General features: G+C 34.2%; 1 protein-coding gene across 2 annotated transcripts in view; it reads left to right on the top strand.

Moving 5' to 3' along the window:
• Positions 1 to 25735, top strand: part of RPGRIP1L (RPGRIP1 like) — a 77219-nt gene that overhangs the window by 16316 nt on the left and 35168 nt on the right. The window contains exons 7-17 of one of the 2 annotated variants that reach the window (XM_086620775.1): positions 3284 to 3389; positions 7066 to 7212; positions 8178 to 8251; positions 12279 to 12418; positions 17211 to 17317; positions 17536 to 17586; positions 18778 to 18954; positions 19606 to 19723; positions 20770 to 21222; positions 22774 to 22925; positions 25253 to 25619. In XM_086620775.1, coding sequence (XP_086476901.1) covers positions 3284 to 3389; positions 7066 to 7212; positions 8178 to 8251; positions 12279 to 12418; positions 17211 to 17317; positions 17536 to 17586; positions 18778 to 18954; positions 19606 to 19723; positions 20770 to 21222; positions 22774 to 22925; positions 25253 to 25619 — 1892 coding nt within the window. The remainder of the gene's footprint in view (positions 1 to 3283; positions 3390 to 7065; positions 7213 to 8177; positions 8252 to 12278; positions 12419 to 17210; positions 17318 to 17535; positions 17587 to 18777; positions 18955 to 19605; positions 19724 to 20769; positions 21223 to 22773; positions 22926 to 25252; positions 25620 to 25735) is intronic. The other variant, XM_086620776.1, reaches the window with a different exon arrangement.

Below are 25735 nucleotides of genomic sequence, written 5' to 3' on the forward strand. Positions count from 1 at the left end.
AAAGTACTATGAATTACAACATAAAGGTGCTACTAAAAGGTAAATGGTGTTAAGGTTTTTTTTTTCTTTTTATATTAAGGAAGAGTATTATTTTTATTTTATATTAAGGAAGAATGTTATTCTTATTCCCCTTTACATATAAGGAAGAAATTCTTCACTCTGAGGGTGGTGAGGCACTGGAACAGGTTGCCCAGAGAAGTTGTGGATTCCACATCCCTGACAGTGTTCAAGGTCAGGTTGGATGGGGCTTTGAGCAACCTGGTGTAGTGGAGGGTGTCCCTGCCCATGGCAGGGGAGTTGGAACTAGATGATCTTTGAGGTCCCTTCCAACCCTAACCATTCTGTGATTCTATGATTTGGCTTCCTATAAGGAGTAAGAGGTAAAGGAAAGAACAAAATGTATATCAACATATAATCCTGTTAGTTCCTAAGCATTGTAAAATAAGATGAGCACTGCACGTTGGTGTTCTATTCTTTACTTCTCTGCTTGAGAGTGTATGTATATATCTGGGCCATTGAGGCATTTGTGATTGAGAATTATTAGCCTAGAAACGTTTTGTTTATTTTGCCAGGCAGAGAGTAAGTGATCCTGAGAAGTATTGTGGTGATTTTTTTTTACTTGCTTGTTTTTCTTGTGCTGAATGTGAATGAGGAAAGTTTGTGAGCCACTGGTCCAGTTGATAGAATAATTAGGACTGTCTAAGAGTAGTCTCAATATTGTATCCTTGTCCTGCTCATGGAAATAAAGACAAGATGCAAGGGATGTGGTTTAATTAGACCTCAATTTTATTACCTTAGCCATCTGGGGCTTACTGGCATAAATTTGTACAGTGCAGGTCAAGATCCCTTCTTTAATTATTTCCTTCTGGTATAGGTTGCTATCAGTCCACCATTCCCACACAGCTGGTCCCCAGCCTGTTATTGGGACCCCACTCTGTGCACTTTTAATCCAAATGATAAGAGCTCTGGAAGAGACTCTTTTGTGTCCTTCAGACATTAACCCCAAACATAATTCTTAGTTTTTAAGAGTCACTTTCACCTAACTTCATTTCCAATTTCAGACTTCTTAATCTAACTTTAAGATGAGGTTTACAGTGGAAGGATAAAGTTCCTGGTCCTTATTTGTGCACTTGTGGCAGAAGGGGTGCTGGAGCTCAATCAGTATGTCCATTAATTCAGGTTACTGCCTCAAAAGGGATGTTAGTTCCTTTTCTTTTTCTAACTTCTGCTCCTGATCTACCTCCATGTCTTCAGGTTCTGTGGCAGAATTTTTGGCTTTTTTGATGATAGAGAAAATAATGAACAAGCTATTCTAGTGTACCTTTATTCTTACACATTATTTTGTTACTCTTTGAGCAAAATATTATCTATGTACGTGGAAGGTAGAATTGACTTTGGTATCAAATAATTTTTAAAGTTACATCGGAATACCTGGGCAGATGTTCTGGGAGCAGAATACATCAAGTATGTGGGAGGGAGAAAGCTGTGCAGATAACCAATTTCTATTCTAGTCTACTGTTTTGTGACTTCATTTGTAGAAAAATGAATCTTCCCAACAGAATCTTCCTCAATTAACTTAGCCTTGCCCGCAAAATCTGAATTGACTTTTTTCTTCAACAACAAACTCCTTGTCATGTATCTAGATGCATTGGACATTTCTTAGACATATTTTATTTAAATAAATAAATTAAATATTGTAGAAGTACTGTAGAGAAATAATTTTGTTGCTCTAACCTATAATGAGAGCTGAGATTGTGATCGATGCAATGCACTTATAGGAAATTAATGGCACATGCTTTCTGTAGCTAGAAACTTCATGAGATAAATACTGTTACGATTGTAAGAATTTAAATGATCCCAATAAAAACTAATTTTTCACTTGCAAATCTGAATAATTTACTTCGTAATATCAGTCCCCCAAACCTGTTTAAATCAAATGCTGTTTCATTCACTGTTGAAAAAATAGTTAATGTTGATTGTCAGGAGCCATGGGGTTTACATCTGTACATCATAAATTTCACTATCATCTGCTCCTTTTTCTACTTAAAAAGAAAAAAAGCCCCCTGCTTTACAAAAAAAAAAAAAAGCCCCCTGCTTAAAAAAGAAGGGGGGTGGGGGTGGGAAGTAAAAGCCTTTGAAGGCATCAGAGGCTTTTGTTTGATGTGTGGAATGAGATTAATAAAAACGTACCACTACATTGGCTTTTAAATAGCTAGCATGGGACAGTGCTGTGTCTGTGCTCACCACAGCTTCTCATTTGTGTAGATAACATGTTTGAGACACATGATCGTTTTAGCATTGTGTCAGGGCTGTTTCTTGCTGAAGATCTCATGTTTGTGAGTGTGTTTATCTTCGGCGTAAGGACAATTAACTGGGCAATGCCAAAACACAATAGGCTTTGATATTTTACAGAATAAAAGGAAAGTATTTCACATGCTCAGCTGGTTTACAGATGTGCAAGCTTTGTAGTCCGTTTTCTTGCTCCAGCATGGCGTTGTGACAATTCCTCCAATATGTCCAAAATAGATAAATATTGGAAGAGAAATTACCCTTGCAATGCTAAAGGTTTATTCTGATTTTATCATATTTTATATTAATACAAATCAGAATTGGTTTCTCTTCCTATACTTGAAGAAGCTGTGAAAATTATGGGGTTTAATTTCACGATTTGAGTAAGAAATAAATATTCATTTAAATTCTGAGTTAATTAAATGTCCTTTCTATTAAACAGTACATTCTCAAATTAATCTTAGAATTTTAACAATATAGAACATCTACATGGGTATTAAGTGATCTTCATGTTAAGACACACCTGCAGCTTGTTTGAATGCCAACCTTAAGGTGTTACTGTATAAATTATTAAGTCACTACTTAGAATTTTTTTATAGGTCTAAACTGTAAGAGAAAACGCCGTAAAAAGGTAATCTACTGACGCCAAATACTTTGGAAGGTAGAAAAGAAGTGAATGGAAAACAAATAATCTTTTTAGGTGTAGGATTGTTTTCTCTTCCTCTCATATCTAGTTTGATGTGATAAACAAAGATGTATATATATTGATTGAAGCTGCTTATCCCTGTGTGGTAGAATGTTTGTTTACCTAAATTCTGTAATATGGATTATAGAAGAAGAAATTAATTTGGGTATTACACACGAAATCTTCTCCCAAATGTGTTGTAGAAAGCTGATTTGCAAAGGATTTCAACTTTTCAAGACGAAAATAAAAAGATAATTCATTTTGTGTCTTTAAGCTCATGATGCATTTCTTTTTAACACAATTTTGAAGGCTAAACGTTCGGGACAATGTGGAAATGATCAAGGTCCGTAAACAGCTGGTTGAGAAAAGCAATGCTCTTTCAGCAATGGAAGGAAAATTTCTCCAACTTCAAGAGGTAATTGCAATTTGGTCAGTAACATTCCTTTACTCTTGTCACATAAGCATGTGACAAATTGGAAATAAATATACACTTCTTGATTCTGAGTCAACACTGAGTGCATGAAAATAAACCACATAATACATTGCACCCATGCTACTCCAAATATGTAGGATTTTTTTAGTCTTTTTTTTTTTCGGAAGTGTCTAGCAGATCTTAAAGGTTTTTATCTGAAAAGCCATCTCAGGCAGATTGTGGAGAATGAACTGAGCTGTCTGTCTATCTAAAGAGACTCCTGACCATTTAAAATGAGGGCTTTGACTTAAATGTACGGATTTCATAAGGAAGGGGCACCGGACCTCCTTCACTTTATCAGTCTTTGATAAAGTTGGAGAGATTTGGCTGTTTAGAGTACTGACATTGAGACTTATGTTTGTAAGTTCATGGAAATTATTTTAGATAGCTACTGTAAATAATAGATTTTTTTAAAAAAAAAGAGCAGTTTTCTGAAAATATCACCAGAACAGGCAACTGCGTGGTAGATTCCATATAGGTTTCAGTTATGCAGCATTTTTCTGCTTCTTCCTATATGTATTTGGAGAACCACATGAGTATACAGACAATGGTAGTATGATAATAGTTTAGAAACGAGAGGGTTCCTGTGAGTAAGAACCTTACATGCAGCAGAGCTTCATAAGGTATCCCAGCCTTATGAGGAAGAGGCTCTAAATATTCTTGTAAACTTACTGCTGCCTGCTTCTTGTTATTTTAGCATGCTAAAATAACTTGAGCCATTAGATTTTTTTCATTCCATTTTTCCTGTGTTTTTCTGCTTCTACATTTTGCTTTGCTTTGCTTCCCCCACCCCACCTCGGTGAGATACCTGTAGCTTCTCTGCCAAAGCAGCTCTTCTGGTAGTAGCTCAGATCTGGTTTTTCGCTGGAGACCAGTTTCATGTGGCTTCTTGTGTTCTTAAATAGAAGGTGATAAGTAAACTGTTCCATTTTAAATCATATGCAGTTTTTTTAGTAATTTACCACAAATGTCAAGTACTTATGCCTCTTTCTCGGCAGCAGCTGAATAGAAGCACATGCCTAGGATTCAAACTGGTATTTGAAGACATTGTTTCTAATATTCACAGTGCAAGCTGCATTTTTGAAAAGGATGAGTGTGTTTTCTGTCTCTTTTTTTTTTACAAGATAATGGATACAGTGGTTTTCCCATTTCCAATCATTTTAATGTTTGAAATATGTCCAATAAATTTGAGTAACTGTAAAATCCAAAGTTTCTAGTTTAGAGGGCACGTAAACTACTTATCAACAGAGCAGTTTTTAGGGTTTTTTTATGTTTATCTTGATTATGTTTATGACTATTGAGTTCATTATAATTTATTTTCAGCTTCTAACAATTGAAACCCATATAATTCCTCCATGTTCATCTTTGAACTTGAGTCAGTCCAAAATAGGAAACCACAGAACTGTAAGAATGATACACCTGCTCCATGTAATGATATTGAAGTTGAGTTTGCTGTCAAAGATTTACAAGACAGTTTTGTTGATCAAGAATTTTAATGTAGCCAGGTGAAAGAAGGAATTGTGTAATCTACTTAGAAGAACAAAGGATCCTGAAACTTTGGATTATATATTTGATCCCCTTGGTATAGTTTTTTGCTTTAATCACAGACTGAACATTCAGGATTTCATAATTTGTAATATGAAATATGCTAACCTGTGCAACTACAATTTAAAATACTGTAGAGAGTTAATTCTCTTGAACAATCGGTACAATAATTTCACAACTGTAATTAATAGCAATTTATGTTCATTTCTGCAATATTTCTAGGAGGTATATATCCATTTTCTTTCAGTGAGTTATTTCTAATTGACAACAATATCAAGGCATGTTTCCCAAAGAAAGAAAATTCCAAACTAGCAGTATTAAACTAAAATCATCATCCCAATTGTTGCCATGACTTGACACTTGGGATACTGCAGGGAGAGCAGGATGGAAAATGCTTTGGGCATAAAGGGCAAAAAAAAAGTGATGACAGAACACTCAGATATAGAAGAATATCCAGGTAAAGAATTCATTTTGGACAAAAAAAAAAAATCATGACGGTGAAGTCATGTTCCCCTTAAAGTTAATGAGGAAAGTTAATTCAAAATGGTTAGGAGTGTCACAGAGACACTGAAGGATTAGAATGAAGTTGAAGAAAAGAGATTTTTCAGGAGGATGTTTTTAGTGCATTTAATGAGATGGTTCAGTAGAATAAATATGATTGTTGAATTTGTTTTCAAATGTTTTGGAAATTAAGAAAAGAGGTAAGGGTGAAATGGTCTATGAAAGGCAGCTTTGCCAAGGTGACGGGTGTTGTTTTCATCATGTATCATGGGCTGAAGTGACACAAGTTACTGAAATGGAAAAGAACTTCAGGAAAAAATTGAAGCTGAGAAATGGGGAAGAAAAGTTGAGTTTACTTGGACGGTTGGAAGGGTTAGAGACTGTAAGGATTCTGATTTTGAGGAGAAAGGAAAGAAGTTTGGAGATAAAAATCATTCTTTTACACTTCATTTATGATGTCATTTTTTGAAGTTATTGAAATACAGTTTACAGATACAGGACAGAGCAAGAGGAGCACTGAAGAAAGACTGTTAAAAATTGATGAGTAATTTACTTCATTATCTTTCCGGAATAACACCGATTGCTAATATTATTATTCTTCGTTATATTTTTCTTACAGAGAAATGAGATATGAGAGGCTGAAGATCAGTGTTGCTGATTGGGTTTTCTGTGGGCTTTTTGTTTGTTTCTAGGATATTCAGACTCCCTGTGAACCTAAACAATTTGTACAGGGCTCACATTCAACTTCTCCATTTAACTACTTTGTAGGAATATTATATGGAAAAAATGAAGCCAGCTTTTTTCTGTCTGCAATCATTAAACATTATCCGTACTCATGGGTGTATTTAGCATAAGTTTTCATCATTTTATTAAACAGGAGATTGGCTTTTGGGCTGTTTTGTTTCAAGTCATACTTTGAATGTGACTTACCCTGAAATTCTTAATGAATGAGGCTTTACTAAAGCATTGTGGAATGTAGGCAGTAAAATATTAACTAATATTCTGGAAATAGAGGTTCTCAGCATCCTCCATTTAATACAAAAATTGGTTAAATGTGCCTTAATATAATCCATTGAAGTAAGTTAAACTGTAAAAGAAATAATAGGTCTCTCGTTAAATTACTGCTAGAGCTGAGTGCAGTATGAAACAATTATGTATCTACAATTAAGGGTTAACAGAGCTGTGGCAAGTTCTGTGATTAACATAACTGTGGTCAACATTCATTTTTGCTTGCTACTGCAGTGTTTTGGGTCACCATGTCTAACCACTGTAACCACAGCAAAATCTCTTAATTGCTTAACAGATGTATTTCTTGGTCATTTCCATCATGACTGAACTGAGAGTTTAATGTTCATCAGAGCAACAAGAATGCCACCTTCTCCTGGTCATGCATAATGAAAAGTTGCTTTCAGTTACTTAGTTCAAGAGTGTCTCCTGTTGACCACATTGAGAATATATATTAAATACTGCCATGAGAGACCACTGGTTGAATATGCAGAATGTTGTAACATTCTACTAAGTGTGGGGTTTTATTTTTATTTTTTTCTGTTTTTTCCTTCCTTCCTTTTTGTAGAACCAAAGGAACTTGAAGACCAGCCATGATGCTTTAATAGCAAAAAGTGATGAACTGAATCTACAGCTGAAAGAGGAGCGGTTAAAGTGCCTCCAACTTGAAAAAGAATTGCAGTCAGTGACTATTTCAAACCAAAGGACCGAGGAGGTGAGATTGCGTTCAAAAGAGCTAGGATCTGCCGTAGGTACAGCACGTAGATAAAAGTTAATGATGGGATACCTTTTAATTGTGATGATACGAATAGACCTTTGAAACACTCATAATACTTGATTTATTGACCACGTTTTGTAGTCTTTTAGTATTATTTCAACTTGATTTCGTTACAGTACAGTGTAGTATTACATCTTATTCAGCAGGTCAAATCAGTCACTTCTGTTTCTTTGTCTAGTGGCTCTAAGAGGCAATTGTCATCGCTAACAGTCACACCCAGATACAGGGCTAAAAATCAAGTGTTTTATTCCTCATTCTCCTCAACATATGAGGTGTAAGAGTCTACAGACTTGGGTTTTTTTGCATTTTGTAGCAACTTTAGTTTTACCATCTGGTTTACTCATTTTGAATGTATTTCAGATGAACCAAGTTTACCAAGTTACCCTGTCGATAGGTCCTCCAAACCTTTCAGCTACTGTAATGCATGTAGGCTATATCTTCCGGGTTAAAGCATCTCATATCTTTAAAACTATATCCTGCTTTAGTGCGTATTTTGAAAGCAAGGACTTTTTTCTATAGGGTCAATAAAAAAGTATGTACTGTATCAGAGCCGTTAACTAGGTAATACTAATACTCATCTACCAAAACAGAAGTAAAAATTTTTAGTGCTCTAGATTTATTTATTTATTTTGCATAAGGCAGAATGTGTTTAGATACTGTTATTCAACTGCAGCATGTTATTCTCAGCTTCATATAAGCAACATGAAAAAGATCATCTGGGCCAAATGTAAATCCATGTGGTGAAAAAAAAATTGTTATTTTGAAGCTTCTAAGATGGTTGTATAGAAATAACAAATAAAAACCTAACAACGCCTACAAATTATTAACTAGTTGTCTTTACATATTCATTGTAATTTCCTTTTATGCTGTGCATTGCTTGAAACTTCCTTTTTCATTGTTAGTTACAGGAAAGAATAAATGATCTAGAAAAAGAGAAGGAACTCTTGAGGGAAAACTATGATAAGCTGTACAACAGGTAAGTTATGGTTTCTGTATAGAAAAAACTTTAATAAACTGTTTAATAGGTCTTCATATACTGTGCTTGCATGTGCATATGCATATTGTGTAATTATGCACACATGTGAATATATTCGTGCTACAGTTCATCATATCGGTAAGTGTTTATGGAAACTTTCATGATGTTCTCTCTGTATTTCATCTGTTCTGTTGAAATGGAGCAGCTTCCATACTTGTTCTATTACTCTCAAAATAGTAGGTTACTTCTTTTAAAAAATGTAATTAAAAAATAAGTAGAAGTCACTTTATTTTGAATATCGACACAAAAAGTTCTTATTTAAATTTCTAATAATTTGGTGGGGGGAGGTTATTGTTGAAAGAAGAATATATCTAGGTAGACTTATATTCTTTTGGGTTTATTTTATTTGGGGAAAAGGGGTGTTTGGACTTTTTGTGTGAGCTCTTCTAGCACTTCTCAGTGAACCTATCTTGGGTTTTTTGAGGGATGCTTTCTTTGTTTTGATAATAGCTACCATTTCACTTGTACTGGTTCTACTTGCAGTTTTGTACAGGCTCATGTAAGATTTTAAAAAGGTTGCTATACATAGTAAGTTGTATAAATTGTGTCAGCAGTGCTTACAACGAAAAGGAAAATACATTGCCAGGTATGATTCGGAAATTCTCTGGTACAGAAATGAAGTAATTATAGTCAATTGCCAGAAGTATATTGAAGGAAAAAATGACCTTCAGATGAACTTTTCCTTCATTGTGAAACCAGGTGGTCTTTTACACTGAGGAGGGTTAGAAAATGAGATAAATTTCCTAGAGCTAATAATTGCCTCGGAAAGTAGGTTAAATGCTTGAAGTCTTTTCTCATATCAAAATGATTTCTCCTCGTAAAGTTTGTCAATGGGATGTCTGTCAAAAAATATCAATGACTAAACTCAATGTCAGTGATATCAAATGCTTATAGTATTCTTACAATATTTATTATACTTTTCATACTTTCTGCAGTGAAATTAAAAATCATAGCAGTAAAAAACTGTGAGTACAAATAGCTTAAAACATTTTTTTACATATGAGATGTAACAGTTGTATAACCACAATATTTAGAGTTTTGTCAATATTTAGAGTTTTGTATAGAGACAGTTGGTCAGTTGTCTCTTACTTAAGTTCATTATTGCAGATTCCTCCAAAGTCTGATGATGTTATAAATATTTCTGATTATGATTTTTTTTCTCCTTTATCATTATGCAGAGAAATAACTCTTGCTAACAAATAAACTTACAATCTTGGCTTGAAATTTTCTGTTCTATTTAAATCATAGTGGGCTAACTTAAAGAGATGTTAAACAAGATAAATTTGAGTACATTTCTCTCATAAGCCAGTAATCTACAATATGGCTTTTCTTTTACCTAAAATAATCTGTCTTTTCGTATACTCCCATTTAAACTTAGATTTTACAGCATGAATTTTCGATCATTCCATGTTACGATAACAGGAATCAAGAAATTAAAAAGAGAAGTAGATCATTTCATTATAAGTGCTGTTTAATGTCCAGCTTTTTCTGTTGCCCATTTGAATGATGCAACTTTACTACAGCTTGCCTGTTGCTAACAGTGGGTAGGCCAGTGTTCACAGATGCCAGATAGTTAATAAATACTTCTTTCTTTTTTAATGGAGGAAAAGAGGCGTAAACCCAATCTTTGCTCATGTTATTTTTTTGTACGTTCATTTGAAGTTGATGGGAATTTTGCCAAAGCCAAGACTGCAGAGCTAGATCTGAAAAGTTTAGAAAGAACAAGTACGAATTTGTCAGTTGACTCTTATTATTTAGTCAGTATCCAAGAAAACAATTTGTTTGGATGAAAGGTTGGGAAGAATTGTTTTCATATGACCTTGCAATGCAAATCTAGCGATGCTTAAACTCCCTCCGAAGGAAACAGTGCCAGATGTGGTTGACCACTTATAGTTACCCAGATGGCTCCAGCTCCAGTGAAATACAGTATATGTGAAAGAAATTCCACATGAATTCAAATAAAACTAATGTTAAAATTCAAAGGAAGAAAGTGACAGAAATGGGCTCAATTCAAACTGACATAAACATTAGCATTATATAGGCTTTGATAAAACGTGTCTTCTAAAATGTTCTTCATTTAAACATCTACATTCTGTATTGCTATGATAGTAACTGTTAATGATTTTTCTGCTGGAATAGTCTTTCAAAAAACTGAAATAATGTGTAGCTACATCCTTACGTGAAGTAATTGTACCTGAAGATAACAAATGCACATCTAAATGGATATCATGGTCATTAAAACTTGAAAACATTTTCAGAGGAGTGAAAACTAAGGGTATTTGATATCTTTTCCTGCTAAGATTTATTCTTCCCTTATGGGAGCCAATCAAACTTTGGCAAGTGGTAAGTCTGAGCAATTATAGAACACTGTGTCTTCTCTATACCTATGCAGTATTATGGAAATTATTGTGGGTTCAGTGCATTATATGTGCTGCATATTATCTTCAAAATTATAGCAGACTGAAGGATATATTACTGTAGAACTTAGAAGCATTGCTTAAGTTCCTGCATGCTATAAAAGACACTATCACACTATAAGATGGTATATGCCTATAGAACTGTATAAATAAGTGAGATATAGTATGAGAAAAAGACAAAATACAGATAGAACTGTTTTTATGAAGATCACCAATCAAGAATATAAACTCTTGCCATATACTTTAGAGTCTACAATTCTTGCTGTAATATTTTTTTTCTTTAATCTTAAGGTCATTCTTCAAATATATTAGATATAAATGCACTTATGTGTACTCAGAGCTGCTTTAGGTAGTCATAGCCATCAAAACAGGTAGTTCTCTTTCCGTCAGCATGTGCAGTCTGAAGCTACGTGGGCTGTCCCTTCTGTGATATTTCTTTCTTCTCCTCCATGTTTTTTTGATTGAGACTTGTTACATAAATCTCTGGGAGACATAGATTGATTAGCAGATAGATATCAGAAGGGTTTTTTATACATTACCTATGTAAAAAGTAACTTTTTTAACTAGTGTTCTTCACCAAAGTGAAGAGTTGAGGAACTGACTCTTTTGCTTAAAAAAAACCCTACAATTTCTGATTTTTAACAGAATACAGAAGTGAATAAACTGGTTTATGATTGGTTAAGATGAAGGACGTTTTTCCAGACAATGCAAGTATTGAATAATAATAAAATGAAGACCATAGTACTCACTGTCTACATTATATGAAAGCACATTGCATTGCTTTGTCTTTTTACCTACTTGGAATTATGCTGTGAATTGTATAATGTACTTAATTTTGTTTCAGTCTGAGTTACACGTTTTGTTGTGGTTTCAGCAATTCTGATTCTGTGTCCGTGCAATCCTTGCTGCACATAGATTGGTAGTTTACAAATAAATAATGTGTTACAGGCAAAATAGTTATTCTAATTGCTTTGCCCACCTCTGTTTTTTATTTCTTAAAGTAGGAGAAGGATTGCTTTCTATGTGCTGCTTAATCAGTATCAGAATTGTTGTTTTACAGTATAAGAAAACTGTTGTCACTTTGTGGTCAACGTTTCTTTGAAGGGGCAACTGACTTTAGGCTCTGCATGTTTCACAGATTTAAAATAAATCAGGTGGGTGATCCCAGTTCTCTACATTAAGAGGTTTTGTATGCGGAAAGAATGGTTTTGTCAGTTGTCAGTTGCTGAGGTTTGGAGTTGTGGATTACTCTGAGATATGCATCTGAATTCCTTTTCTAGTCCCACAAATGCTGCGTGCTGCCAACTTTTCTGACTTTGGAGCTCTAAATTAAGGCCAGTTCCTTTGCTCATCCCACAAGCTCTTTCATGTTTTTTAACCGCAGCCTGAGAAAGGCGCCTTGGTTTCAACAGCAGCAGACCAGCATATGTTTACTTAATTCCTAAGACATGATGACAGTGGTCTCTGTGCCACTAAAAGCTTTTTTCTTTATTATTTTCTGTTGAAGCTGATTTCTGAAAGTTTTTCACATGCCACATGTCTTATTGCAGTGTCTTCAGTATGACCCATGAACAGCAATGGAAATTAAAGGAACAGCAACTGAAACGGCAAATTGCTGGACTAGAGACTGCTATCAAATCAGATTTAGCAGACAAAAATGAAATCCTTGACAAGATCAAAGTAGAAAGAGGTATATTTCTGGAATAACTATCATTTTCTCATGATAGGAGATTCTCTTGTGTTGGAGTTGAGGTATATTGCCCAGGAAAGTGTAATTTCTGTTGTTAGTGATTTCAGGGCTGCCTTTTAAGTGTACATGTGAACAATATGCTTAAGTTATGACTAGCAATTAAATACAAAAATTGACCCGATAGAGGTTACGTGCTGGATGAGGATCATATAACTCCAGCTGCATTCATTCTTCATCTGTTGGGTTAATATTTACTCCTTAATCTGTATTTCTCCTCTCTTCTACATTGAAAATTCTTATGGAAAAGAGGACCATCTGACAGTCCTTCTCAAATTATGAACCACTGTTCTTATTTTATTTATTGTACAAACTTACATGAAACCTATATAGGCCCTTGAAGATGCTTAATTGACTTTTAACTTTGTGAATTCAGAATTTTAAAATATTTTCACTATACACTAACTTTTATTTACAACTATGTACATTTACAATAATACTGTTTTCTTCCAATCTACTGAACAGATTATTTCATGTGTTTTTCCCATGCTGTAGGACAACTTCTCAGTGAATCTTTAAGACCTTGCAATCTTTTCTTTTTTTACCTCTGTACTGTGATATACTGTGGCAAAATAAATACTGTGGCAAAATAAAGTTTACAAAGCAAAAGCACAGGCAGGAAGAAAACTAAATATTTTTAGAGTTGATTCTTCAAATGTGTATTTTTAAAATATGTATTTCTGTGAACAATCTGATGGAATTAAGTGGGCCAACTTGCTGAGAATAATTCTGCATTTGATTATGGCTCAAGTTCAGCATGTGCTTACCATTAAGATTTTGAATAGCTCTACTGACTTCAAATACCAGATTAAATATTTAAACATTTTACTTGACCACAGCAAGTATTTGCAAAATTAACCTTAAGTGATACTCAAATAAATCAGATGCCTTCAGCTAGAATAATATGAAGTTATGACATTGACAGAGACAGTTGTTAATGACCGTTTCATAGAATAGTTTGGGTTGGATGGGACCTTTAAAACTCGTCTAGTCCAACCGTTTGATTATGCCGTGCAAAATTCAAAGTGATATTAAGAGCATGAAAATGTTGTAGGCCATACTATTATTTGGTTAAATTGTGGAAAATCAGGCAACACCTTCCATTTTCTGTCCTTCCTATGGACGTTATGTTTAAGCGACAAGTCTTTACCAGCCCTTCGCCAGATTGGCCCTTAATAGCTCGTTGTACTCTTAAACTGGATCACCAGGTTACAACACTTTCCATTTCTATTGAATTGAGCTTGCTGCAGCTTGAGAAGATGTTGTATTACCTTTCGAGGTCTGTGTATCTAGGATTTGATTACAGCTTCTTGTCTTTGAGGCAATTTAGGCAGTATAAGTTTCTTCAATCAGAGTATCTGCCTTTCCTCCACATCCCCTTTCTAAGTTCAGCAGCAGAACTGAAGTACTGTTTGTCTTAACCCATTTCCCTTAGTCGTTTATTCTTGTGTTTCTTGTCTTTTCAATATCTCCCAGATTCTCAGCCATAAATTACAATAGCAATTTGGTTCACGTTCATGGTATCTTCCTGACAGGGTTGTTTCATCCAAGTCTCAAAAGGCTAACACAGGCGAATACTAAATCTAAGATGAAACAATTACTGTAGCAAGAATTGATGTCACTTACCTCAGAAATTCCGTGTATGTCTTCACTTGGTAATATTTATGTCTAAATAATTGTTATTTTTCATTAATATAATCTCACACCTTGCTGCATTTATTGTTCATAGTTGTAGTACTGTTTTACAGAGTACACATTTCACTAAGTGCAGTTTTTTTACAGTTGTCTTAATGCACAAATATTTATTCTGCATCAGTAAAAGCTGATATGTGAAATATACAGTAAAAATTATATTTCACTCCCTAAATATTTTTCTACTGTCATAAAACTACCTAAAAAATCAGCATAAATACAGTTCCAGATTTACTCCATGGGCTAACAAAGAAGACAGTCCTATTGCCCTAAATGAACCTAGACAAATAATGGATTTGGCAAGGAAGAGGAGGAGGATAGATGCTCTTGTGCATGAGAGTAGGTTGATTATAGGATAGTAAGAAAAATAGGGTTCAATTGTCTTCGAAGCATGTACTTTTTATTTAAAGGGAAAGAGAGTGATGATTTTCTTTTCTTTTACCCTACTACCTTGTTGGTACTGGTTCATCTCTAAGAACTTTCTGTGAATTTCTATAGGAGGTGAACAAATGTGAAGGCTTTTGCTGATTAAGATTCTAATTATTTTCATGTTTTGTGAATATTCACAAATATTTCATATGGAAGACACCCGTGCAGGTTCGTTCAAATCCTGATTTTGAATGGGGTGCATATGTTGGCACAATCTGTTTTGATTACAGCTAAGAAGAGTATTGTTGCTCAGTCCCTTATGGAATCTTATAAGGCCCTTATCAATCCAGAGGGCAATCTGCAACCCTGTAGTCTGCTTCCACTCGTGGCTCTGTAGCCTCTCATGCAAGCTGCTGTGGCAGTGTTTTCCAGAGCCTCTGGGGCAGTGGTTTTCCCTCTTTCTTGTGCTGTTACTGTCATAGCCTTGCTACTGAAAACCCTGATACTGTTGTGATGATGTCTTCTTGTGGGATGCGGTCGCCAATGGTCTGAGACTTGCTTCTTTTCTCTCCCCTCTTCTTGCCCTCCATTTGCAGCTTTTGGCTTAAATTAGGGGAAGCATGCTAAGCAGCAGCCAGCATGCAACACCAACCCCGATCCAAGGTGATCCGATCAGCGCTGATAGTATTATAAGTGGAAAAAACAAATAGAGAGTTCATGTGGCTCCTGAAAAAAATGGTGTAGCTATATGGGAAAACTGAATGACAAGACCCTCGTGTCACCTGTGTTCCCTAAAGGCGATTGCGGCAGCATTCTCTTTCCTCCTGCCTCTTTCCCTGCATGTCTGGCGTTTTTATATTTGGTTGGGATCATGGAAACACAGCCTGTTGAGAATGTGGAGAGGCAATATGGACAGTGCTAAGGCAGACTGAACTGTGCTGTTGACAGATTGGCCCGTTGTGGTTAACAAGCCGTTGAAATTGCCTCAATTTGAATGAAAGCTACTTTCCTTTCTATATACAATTTACAGTTTTGAAGTTAACTTTTTAAGCAGCAAGTGTGAATGAATATTAAAAATGTTTGCAAAAACTTCACTGGGGTTCATGTTAGAAAGAGTGGACTGAGCGTGCTGCTCATGTCAGAAAATTCATGACAATGAGATGGAAGTACTTGAGGAGGGATATCTTGTTTCCTTATCCCTGGAAAAGTGCCAGTTCAGATCTCAGTTTATATTGTGAGGAAAAGAAGCAACATCAGCAGGAGGTTGCAGCTTTTTCTCTGTGGGAGACCTCTCAACAGAGGTAGGTCTTTTGGGTATGTTATTGGGGAGAATCCGTAAGACTCAGTTGCTGGTAAGTGTTTCACAATTTTTCATGAAGGCTTGCCTTTTCTGCCCATTCACAAGGCTTCTTTTAATTGTTTTCTTATTTATTTTCTAATTTTTAGCCCTTAATGTTTCTAATTATGTTTTATTCTCAATTGCACAAATGCATTACATTTTCATCATAACTGCAGAGAATTAAAACCTTACTGGGGATTATGTGTCTGAATTGAAAGTGACTCCTGTGGAGTCTCAACACATGTGTGGGTCAGGCTACTGTGTGTAGGAGAAACGGCATTACAGATGATTTGTGTTTAGTGAAGATGTCATTTGATACGTAAACTCTGCAAGTTTAAAACTAACCTGATGGCAGTTTTTGAAACATTTCAAAACCCTTGAGACCAGCATCTCAGCCACCTGTTTTCTGCTGCGTTCAAGCCTCTCAACTGAAAAAAAAACTGTTCTGTAAAAATAGCTAAGTTGTGCATCATGCCCTGAGGGTCAGCAGAAAAGATTCCAGCGTTAAAAAGATATTATTGGCTATTTTGTTGAAAGCAGTAGAATATATTGTCAACTAAGTAATGTTCTACCAATCAGCTCCCGTGAGCGCAGACGAGAATTACAACGGCTAACACTTGCAAGTCAGGTTGAGAGTTAATATTTATATCATTCTGACCTTAAAATATCAATTCATAGTATTTAAAAACATTGTTATCAAGAGAATAAGGGGTTTGGGAGGGGGATGAAAGTGAGAGAGTACTTTTGTTCCTTAGAAACCTCAATGATTTTGATAAAAGCTTAGTTTTAAAAGTTCTCCATGTGAAAGAAAGCATGTTGTTATAACTAAATTATTTCACCTAATCTTTAAGTTTTTTCTCACATCTTATTGAGAAGTGAAAGTGAACGTAGCTGTGTATTAGTGGGTATTTGTGTGAAATCTGTAACCTTCTACCGAGAAGTTTAATGATGTTTAGTCATTCAGACTGACAGAGTTTTATATCCTCTCTATTCGTCTCTTCCCTCTCTCCCCGCAAAACAGAAAGCTGTACTTAGTTGGGCTATCTTTCTATTTAGAAATACACAAAGTGTAGATTTTTGATGCTGTACGTTCCCTTTTAATGAAAATAAGAATGTTTTGCTTTTTTTAATCCATATGTGTATATCAGATCAAAGGAGTAGTTTTCTGTCCCTCTCTTTCTGTTTGTTAGTATCAAAGATTTGCCTAGAAAAAATAAGTCAGTTTCTACATTTTAAAGTGATATTTTGATGTGTAGTTAATATGAAAAAGCAAGTTTATAATTTTTATAATTATATTGAATTAAGTAGAATATTGTGTTCTTTTTCTATGCTAAGACCAAAAGGAAAAGCTGATGCAAGAGAACAAAGACCTGCAGTTATGCTACCTGGAACACAAGCAACAACTAGATGAACTGAAGAGTCGCATTAAGTTTTTGACCAAGGTGAACTCTATTTCTGTTGAGAATATGAGCAAAAATCTCCATTCTCTGTTTTAGACATAGTACAAATACTTCTTCACAGAAATATAACAGTGTTTATTTATTCATGATATCAAGCAAAATGTCATGTCTAGTGAGAATGCATCTTGTTATTCTGGATGTATTTCTTCAATGTTCATTCACATCTGATAACACCTTTTCATTACACATTTCTGTTTCAGGAAAGTGATATTGATGTGGCAGAACTCAGTGAAGCCCTCTTGCTTATAAAGGTAACTTAGAATAAGAGGGATTGGAACTAGATGATCTTTAAAGTCTCTTTCAACCCAAACCATTCTATGATTCTATTTTTTTCTTTCTTTTTTTTTTTTTTTTTTTAAATCCTTGGCTGACTGTTAAATGTTTTCTACACGATGACTGTGATTTCCAAGAGCTGAACTATTTCTGCACCTTTTACTAGCTGATGCTTCAAGCTCATATGTGTGCTTTTGTCATTTTTCAGTTACAGGGAGGCAAAAGGGAAGATGAAAAAATTGCCAGGATGAAATCGAGAGTTATGTAGATTATTCATTATAACATCAAAAGTGAATTAAACCAGATTCACAAGCATTTCTTAAAAAACTTACTTTTTCCTCAGTTAAACGACTTACCATGCCATCTTGTTCTTTCTATGTTTATTAAAAAAACACTTTTTGTATATTAATTTTGTAATTTATAGGAGTGTACTATAAGCATGGGAGTTCTAAAATCTGATACAGTGATGCTTAGCAACTTCTCTTTATTTACTGAATCAGAAAAACAAAAATACCCAGAAAATGTGCTATTTTTTTCTCTTGCATATAAGTTGTATTGTTTACAGCGAAATTGAAAATGAAGTGGGGGTTGGGGAAAGAATTCAGTGAAAAAATAAGTTTGCATTAAGTTTCCACTGTTCCAATGACTTAGGTTTTATTTTCTTGAGGAAGTGTTTACTGTAAATAGATTTTTTTTTCTGCTACCAAAATGCAAATGATAATTTTAGAACGATAATGGAAAAAAAGAGGAAAAAAAAAAACTAGATGAAAATTAAAACCTCAGTGTTAATAACAGCAGCAATGTAGACTTTAGAATAATAATTCAGGTTTTGTACATTTAGTGAAGCAGGATTATTAATGACAAAAAAGGCAAATATATTTAGGGCTTTGTATTTTCATTGGATAGGCAGAAGTGATTGCTTCTGAATATCTCATACATTTTAATTGGTTCCTGATAATCACAACATTACATTACTGAATATAATCCTGACACTTACTGGTCTATCTCTGTCCTATTTTTTGTGTTATCACATGCTCAAAATTTACAAAGTTATGCTTACTGTCTATTGTTGTTCCAAAATTATATCCCAGTGTTACATTTTATCAGGCACAAATACATCCAAATATTTTGCAAAAGTTTGTTCTAGTAATTTTTCAAGTTTGCTCCAGGTTCGAAAGCAGCAGAAGAATGGGGACCTTACGTTTTTGGAAAAAGTAGATGATAACCATAAAGACTTAGAACACTCCATGCGGGAGCTGCAGTTAACGCATGCGGAAACAGTGCAAGAACTTGAAAAGACAAGGAATATGTTAATTGTGCAGCACAAAATTAACAAAGATTACCAGGTACTAAACTCTGCTCACAGTGGAAAATAACCTGATAACAACATTCTAACATTTGTAGCAATGGAACTCGTCGTGATTAAGACTTGCAAATTCAGCAGTAAAGCCAGCCTATTTATAGGTAATCTAACATAAGATTTGTTGTTGTTGAAAATATTGTTTAAAAAGTGTGAGATCCAAATGATTATACCATTGGTCTTTTAACTCACCTTGGTCAGAGCCCTCAAACCATGCCTCCTTGGGATTATCTCTGAGCTCTTATCAGGTCCTCACAGGAAAAATAATAAGTGTACTTATCAAATAAGCTTTCTTTTCCACAATGCTCTGCTTTTACTCTGTTGTGCTGGATTATTGCAGATCATATTTTGACTTCTCATTCAATTAATCTAAGTTTAAAATAAAAAAATCATTAACAAAACTATTAGGAACATTGTCCTGGAGGAATAGCTAGTCTGTTTTTCTTTATAGTGTTATTAGGTTTTGCTGGAATTTGAACTGGTTGCTGTACTGCTGAATTAAAAATTGCTACTATTTTTGTGTACTCTACATGTTCTTTCCTCAAGTCTAACTGTATTTTAATTTGTAGACAAAAGCATGTGCAGCATCAGTGCAGACAAGCCTCAAAAGTCCTTTTTACATGCAAATTTTTTTCAGGCTGAAGTAGAAGCAGTGACACAGAAGATGGAAAGTCTACAGAAAGACTATGAGTTAAAACTGGAACAGTATGTCCATCTTCTTGATATTAGAGCTGCACGCATCAGAAAACTAGAAGGTATCTTTAGAGTATATATTTTTTTTTTATATTTTATATCTTGCAAACTATTGTTGTAAATTAATTCTGCAGTTGAAACACTTTCCCATTTTTAAAACTAGTAGAAAGGTCAGTTCTTTCATGGAAAATTATCTGTGTGCTCTTTCATTGACTTGAATGATAAAGTCATTGATCAAACAAAATTCAGCAAAGCAGTTTATGCTGCAGCTATTGCTGAAGGAGAATAAAACTACCAAACTTAGATATTTTTTATTATTTTTTTTAAATAAATCATATGCCTACGGTCAACCTTTTATTTTGCTGTCTTTTCATTACATAATCATTTTATGTGTTGCTAAAAATCCCGTAGTCATGGTATAATATACCTAAAGAATATTTCAATTTGATGAATTTAAAATGCTGTTTAATGGCTTCAGTGTGTAAAAGGTGCATAGGAAGCCTGCAATCTTCCAAACCTCAATGTTGTAAAAATTTTCATGTTTTGACTCCAAGATGCATCCCGTGTACTAAAGGACTGCATGATGAGTTATGTCATAATTCTGTAAGCGTGTGTTTTGTTTTGTTCACCTTTTACCACCTGTGAGGCCGGGCCACATGTCTTTGCTGATGGTTCTGTCCACTTATGGAGGGTAAAAGTCAGATATACTCTCTCTTTCCCTGACAAATTTAGTTCAACCTTAAAAAAATATGTATCTTAAGTCTCTGCTACATTTGAATAGTGATACTTAGTTTGATCGTTGCATAAGATTTCTGAATTTTTGCTTGTTAACTTCCCTGTAATTTGTTATTAATTGTTAGGGGCCTATGTCTATGTATATTGAAGCAGCTCCATTGTGGAGGTGTTCTTGATTGTTGTCAGTGTGCATAATAAGCAGTAGATGTAGGATTTTAAAGGTGTGATTTCTTTTTTAGTAGCGTCTTTAAGAAAGTAGCATTGTTAATATAATTGAATTTGGCTTATTTTCCTTTCTACTCAGTCATTAATTAAATTTGATTTTTAAACAAGACAGTCATATTGTAGCTCTATTTTATTTTATTTTTTGCAGCCCAACTAAGAGATATTGTCTATGGTACAAAACTGCATAAATCCAGACCAGAAATATTGCCAGGTGATCCAGTGGATGAATTTGATGAAACTTTACATCTAGAAAGAGGAGAGAACCTTTTTGAAATTCATATCAGCAAAGTGATCTTCTCTTCTGGAGTTATGCACGCTTTTGGTGACCGTGAACCTGCAACTTTTTGTACTTTTGCGTTCTATGACTTCGAACTTCAGATAACCCCAGTAGTTTATGGGCGCACCCCATCATATGACTTCACTTCTCAGTATCTTGTGCAGGCTGATGACTACTTCCTGCACTACATACAGCACAACAGTGTCACGCTTGAGGTTCATCATGCGTATGGCATGGATTATGAAACGGTTGCTGCATGTCAACTGAAGTTCCATGAAATCTTGGAAAGCAACGGGAAGATCTACAGCAAAGCGGATTTAGTTGGTAATCAACACATCAAAACGTAATCTGTTTGATGCAGTATTGTGGCAATTAAGTAACGTGAATTTATGTATTACTATTTCAAAAGGAAAAAAAATATTTACACAACATATTTCCTATTGGATGTGCAGCATGTTCTGGTGATTCTACTGAGAGTTGCAGGAAAGCTCTGACAGGTGAAATTTTGCCTGTAATGGCTGAGAACAAAGCTGGTGTTAAGACAGTGGTCCTGAAGTACGTGACATTAGAGTTATGTGACGTGCTGTAAATGGCACTAGAGAATCTCGTCTGAAAATAGTGAGTGATTTTTTTGTCTTGTATAAAGGTTACTTGCAAAGTGTTACTACTACACATGTAAGGAATTTTAATAAAAGATAGTAACACCTTACTCAGAATTATACAAAAACAACACGGAGGAAAGTAGAGCAGTGTACTTCACTGCATTGCAGTACTCATTATATGTTAGGATTTCTCTATGAATACTGCAGAGAAGATATTTTAAAATAAGACTGATATTCTTTTTGATTTACTTCATTATTTTATATATTTTTAATTGTCTTTTAGCTGTTTAATGTAAGTTTTATCCTCTGAGACTGTTACTGATACAAGGAGGCCCTATTTATTTCAGCCGTGAAACACAGCCATTTCAGTGAAGTCTTGTGATATATTTAAATGAAATTAAATTATTCTACGTTTGCATGTGCAATTTCTCTGTTTGGCAGAATATACATTAAAACCAAAAACATTTCCACATTATAAGACTGTCAAACATGAGTGCTTTATGTATGGTCCAAGTGTCATAAATATATCTCCTCATTCCTTATCAATAAATAAAGGAAGAAATGGTTACAGAGGTTGTAATTTACACTGGTAAGTCAGAGATCTTCATAGAATAGTCATAAGGCATCAAAAAATTGCAAATGATGGTGATTACAGTTACTAATATTTCATGTAGTAGCATAATCTATGGGAGAGTTGGTTTAGGTTTTGTGCACTTTTTCCTCTTAATTCATTGTCTTAAAATAAATTTAAGATATCCCAGATAAGCCTTTTTTAAGAAGTACTCAATATTCTGTGCTGCTTACTTTTTCTTTTAGTAGTATTTTGGCAGATCAATATATTCAGAGACCTCTAACTGCCTGCTTTTGTCAAAATTCTCTCTTAATAAGCCATTATAAAGCAGTGTTTTTGCCAGTAATTTGAACTTCAGTCACTTTGAGACCTTTCCAACTGTTGACATACAAAAGTGCCCTAAGCTTCATTTGCCTTAGAGGTTAAAATAATGAACTCAACTTGACGCTGTAGCTTTGACAGTAAATATTGCAGATGACAATATGAAAAAATGGTCATTTTTCAGCTTTGGATCACACATGTAGAGCCAGAGGAGGAGACGTTTCTGTTTCTAACATGAACTGCACATCTCATGTCAAGCACTGTCATAATGCGTAGACACAAGATACCTAATCTTTAATTTGTGGCATTTCCTAGCTTTTGACTTAAGTACTTTAGTGTTGAAAAGGATATTAATTCAATCCTGTGTGTATTTATCCTTAGGAATCAAGGGAAACATTCAAAATTATGGTACCGTAGAATACTGGATCAGGTTACGAGTTCCTATGGATCAAGCTATTAGTCTCTACAAAGAGAGAGCAAAGGCTCTGGGGTATATAACATCCAATTTTAGGGAACGTGAACAACCATCCCAGGTATGTATGAGGTTGTGCTTCATAGTTTTGAAATAATAAACTGTCCGAAATCACTTTTTCAGTTCAAATAGTTTACTTGAAGTCTTAATATGTTCAATGTTAACAAAGTTAAAGATTCTTGAACTGGAAAATATCTTTAGCAGTTGAGTGACGTTTTTCATATAAAGAGATAAAGAACCTGTGGAATTACAGCTTTCCTGGAGAGACAAAATCTTAAACTTTGGTTATTTATTTTTACTGAAATTGTCACGAGAATTTGAAATTATTATATTTAATTTTCTTAATGTGTAAGTGCCAAATTTTTTTAACATTTTGTTCTAGTACAATATTCAGGAATGTTAAACCAGCTGGGTGTCAGATCAGTCTAACAGGTGAAGCTGTTTTTCTGAAAGATATTGAAGTTCTTAATGTGTGATTAATAAGAGATTGGGATTATTTCACGTTTTCTGTTTTGTTTTGTTGTGGGTTTTTTAGCTGAAAAATGAATATAATTTTGATAGTATCATGTACTGTATAATCATTTTTAAATAAGAGTCATAGACAGAAAAAGAAGAGACTACCAGGCATCTTTAATAATTGTTTAAGAAATAAAAACAATCAGGTTGAAATGTATAAATTAAAACAATTCAGAATTTCTAACAGGCAGGTTTTTTTATCTATAACTATTTAAATTACTGTAAGTCTGGAGTAACTGTTATGTTTTATATTATTCCATAATGTAAATTTATATTATACTGGAATCTCAGTGGATTCCATGATGTAATCTGAGAAGTATTTTTAGTGTATGAATTCTATTGAAGTTCAGTGTAGGCATTTTCAGAATAGCTTTGTGTTTGGTAACATTGTTACATTTGCTTTAAATCTGATTTTTAAAAGAATCAGAGGTATTTGTAACTAACTCACGAAATCCGGCCGTTGTTAAATGCCAAAATCTGTTATTTAGTTTTCTCTGGTTTTGATTATGTTATTTGTAGCTGTGTTACGAATCCAAACACAGTTGAAAGGTGAGACATGTGGAACAGTGTTTTGTTGTATTTATTGTAAAATTGCAAATTCAAACATGGCAACTGAAATATACTGATTATATGGGAGAAAATAAAATAGAAAAAATGGCAGAAATGAAGAATAGCTTCTGCAGAGCTGTTTGAAACTGCAGTTTTCAAAAACGTTTCATGGTAGAAAATAAAAGTCATATAGCTGTAGCAGATGGTTGCATTATGTTAAGGGTTCTGTCAGTCTACAGCTGCAAAAGTAGCTTCAGTTGTGCGTTCCAAAATTTAAGCTTTCACTCGTTAAACATACATATAAAATTTTCTGTCCTGTACAGTGGCAGAAATCATGGAAGCATGAACTGTACATAAACTGCTATAGTTTTTTTTTTTTTCCAGTTCTATATGCAGCCAGAAATAGTAGTCTTAGGGTTGCGTATTAAAGACTTAAACTGTCATATTTGTTTTTCTCATTAACTGTTTCGATGTGGATTATTTAGTCAAAATATTTAACATTTTATCACTCAAAATCAAATCAGTACATGTTTCCCCATCTGCCAGAAGACAGAACTCTGGCTTCCGCAAGCAAGATCATTACGTACAATTAAGGAAAATAGCTGTGATATATTACAGTAAAAAAGACAAGCCTTTAGAGATCAATATAGATGGGGATTACTCATTTAAGATAGCCATGTAATTTGCTTTTTCTTAGTCTTTAATTTTTTAAAAAATTAATTTCCCAGCTTGTCAGCTATGTACAAGCTGTGCTGATAGGTAATCCAAAACATTTGTGATATTATTGAGTTTTTAAATTTACTTCAAAGATTTATTATTACTCTTCACAAGCTGATTTCTAATTTTTATAAATGGTTTATGTAGGTAAAAATTTTGGAGGAAGACAAAATCAGAGAAATCTGCAGTGCCATTTTAATTATTGAAAAGTACATACGTAAAAGGGACTACAGTTATAAAAGTTTCTCAACACAGAATAGGTGTCAAGATCAGAATCCTTAACTTCAAAGTGGCAATAGATATAAATCATTCTTAAAACTATACTCTGTACTGCTTTGTAATCAAATTACAAGTCGATCATAAAACTTTAGAAGAGTAAAGCAAACAATCACAGACCTGAAAGGATTAACCTCTTATTTCCTTATATAAACAACCCAAGACAGATGTCATTGAATTTATAGAACAAGTAATATTTTGACATATAAAATGAAACAGTAGTTGGAATGTCATTGAAATAATCAGTTAGCTGTTCTATTTATATAGTTCTTAGAGTTTGCCAACATAAGAATTCTAATGTTTTTAATTTAACTTCTTTTTCATTTAAAGCAGCAGATACTCAGAACTGCCCAAGTCAGCACTTCAACAGATGGCAATTTAAATGAGCTCCACATTATAATAAAATGTTGTAACAATCTGCAATCCCGAAAAAAACATCTTCAGCCAAATCCTTATGTTGTCTACAAGTTCTTTGATTTTGCAGACCATGATACTGCTATCATTCCTAGCAGCAACAACCCACAAATAGATGACCATATGTATTTCCAAGTACCAATGAATGCAGATTTAGACCGATACCTAAAATCAGAATCCTTAACCTTTTATGTATTTGATGATGGTGAAACGGAAGAAAGTGCTTATGTAGGGAAAGCCAGTGTGCCTCTTATTTCTTTAGCACATGACAGATCTATCTCAGGTAAGAATTAGACCTCTTTAAACTTCACTAAATCTTCACTTCCTGTTTCATATTTCTTTAAATTTTTGGGGAAAAAAAAAACAGATCAAGAGCTACACTTGGAATCTTAGAATCAT

Source organism: Tauraco erythrolophus, chromosome 15 (assembly GCF_009769465.1).
Source record: "Tauraco erythrolophus isolate bTauEry1 chromosome 15, bTauEry1.pri, whole genome shotgun sequence".
NCBI lineage: Eukaryota > Metazoa > Chordata > Aves > Musophagiformes > Musophagidae > Tauraco > Tauraco erythrolophus.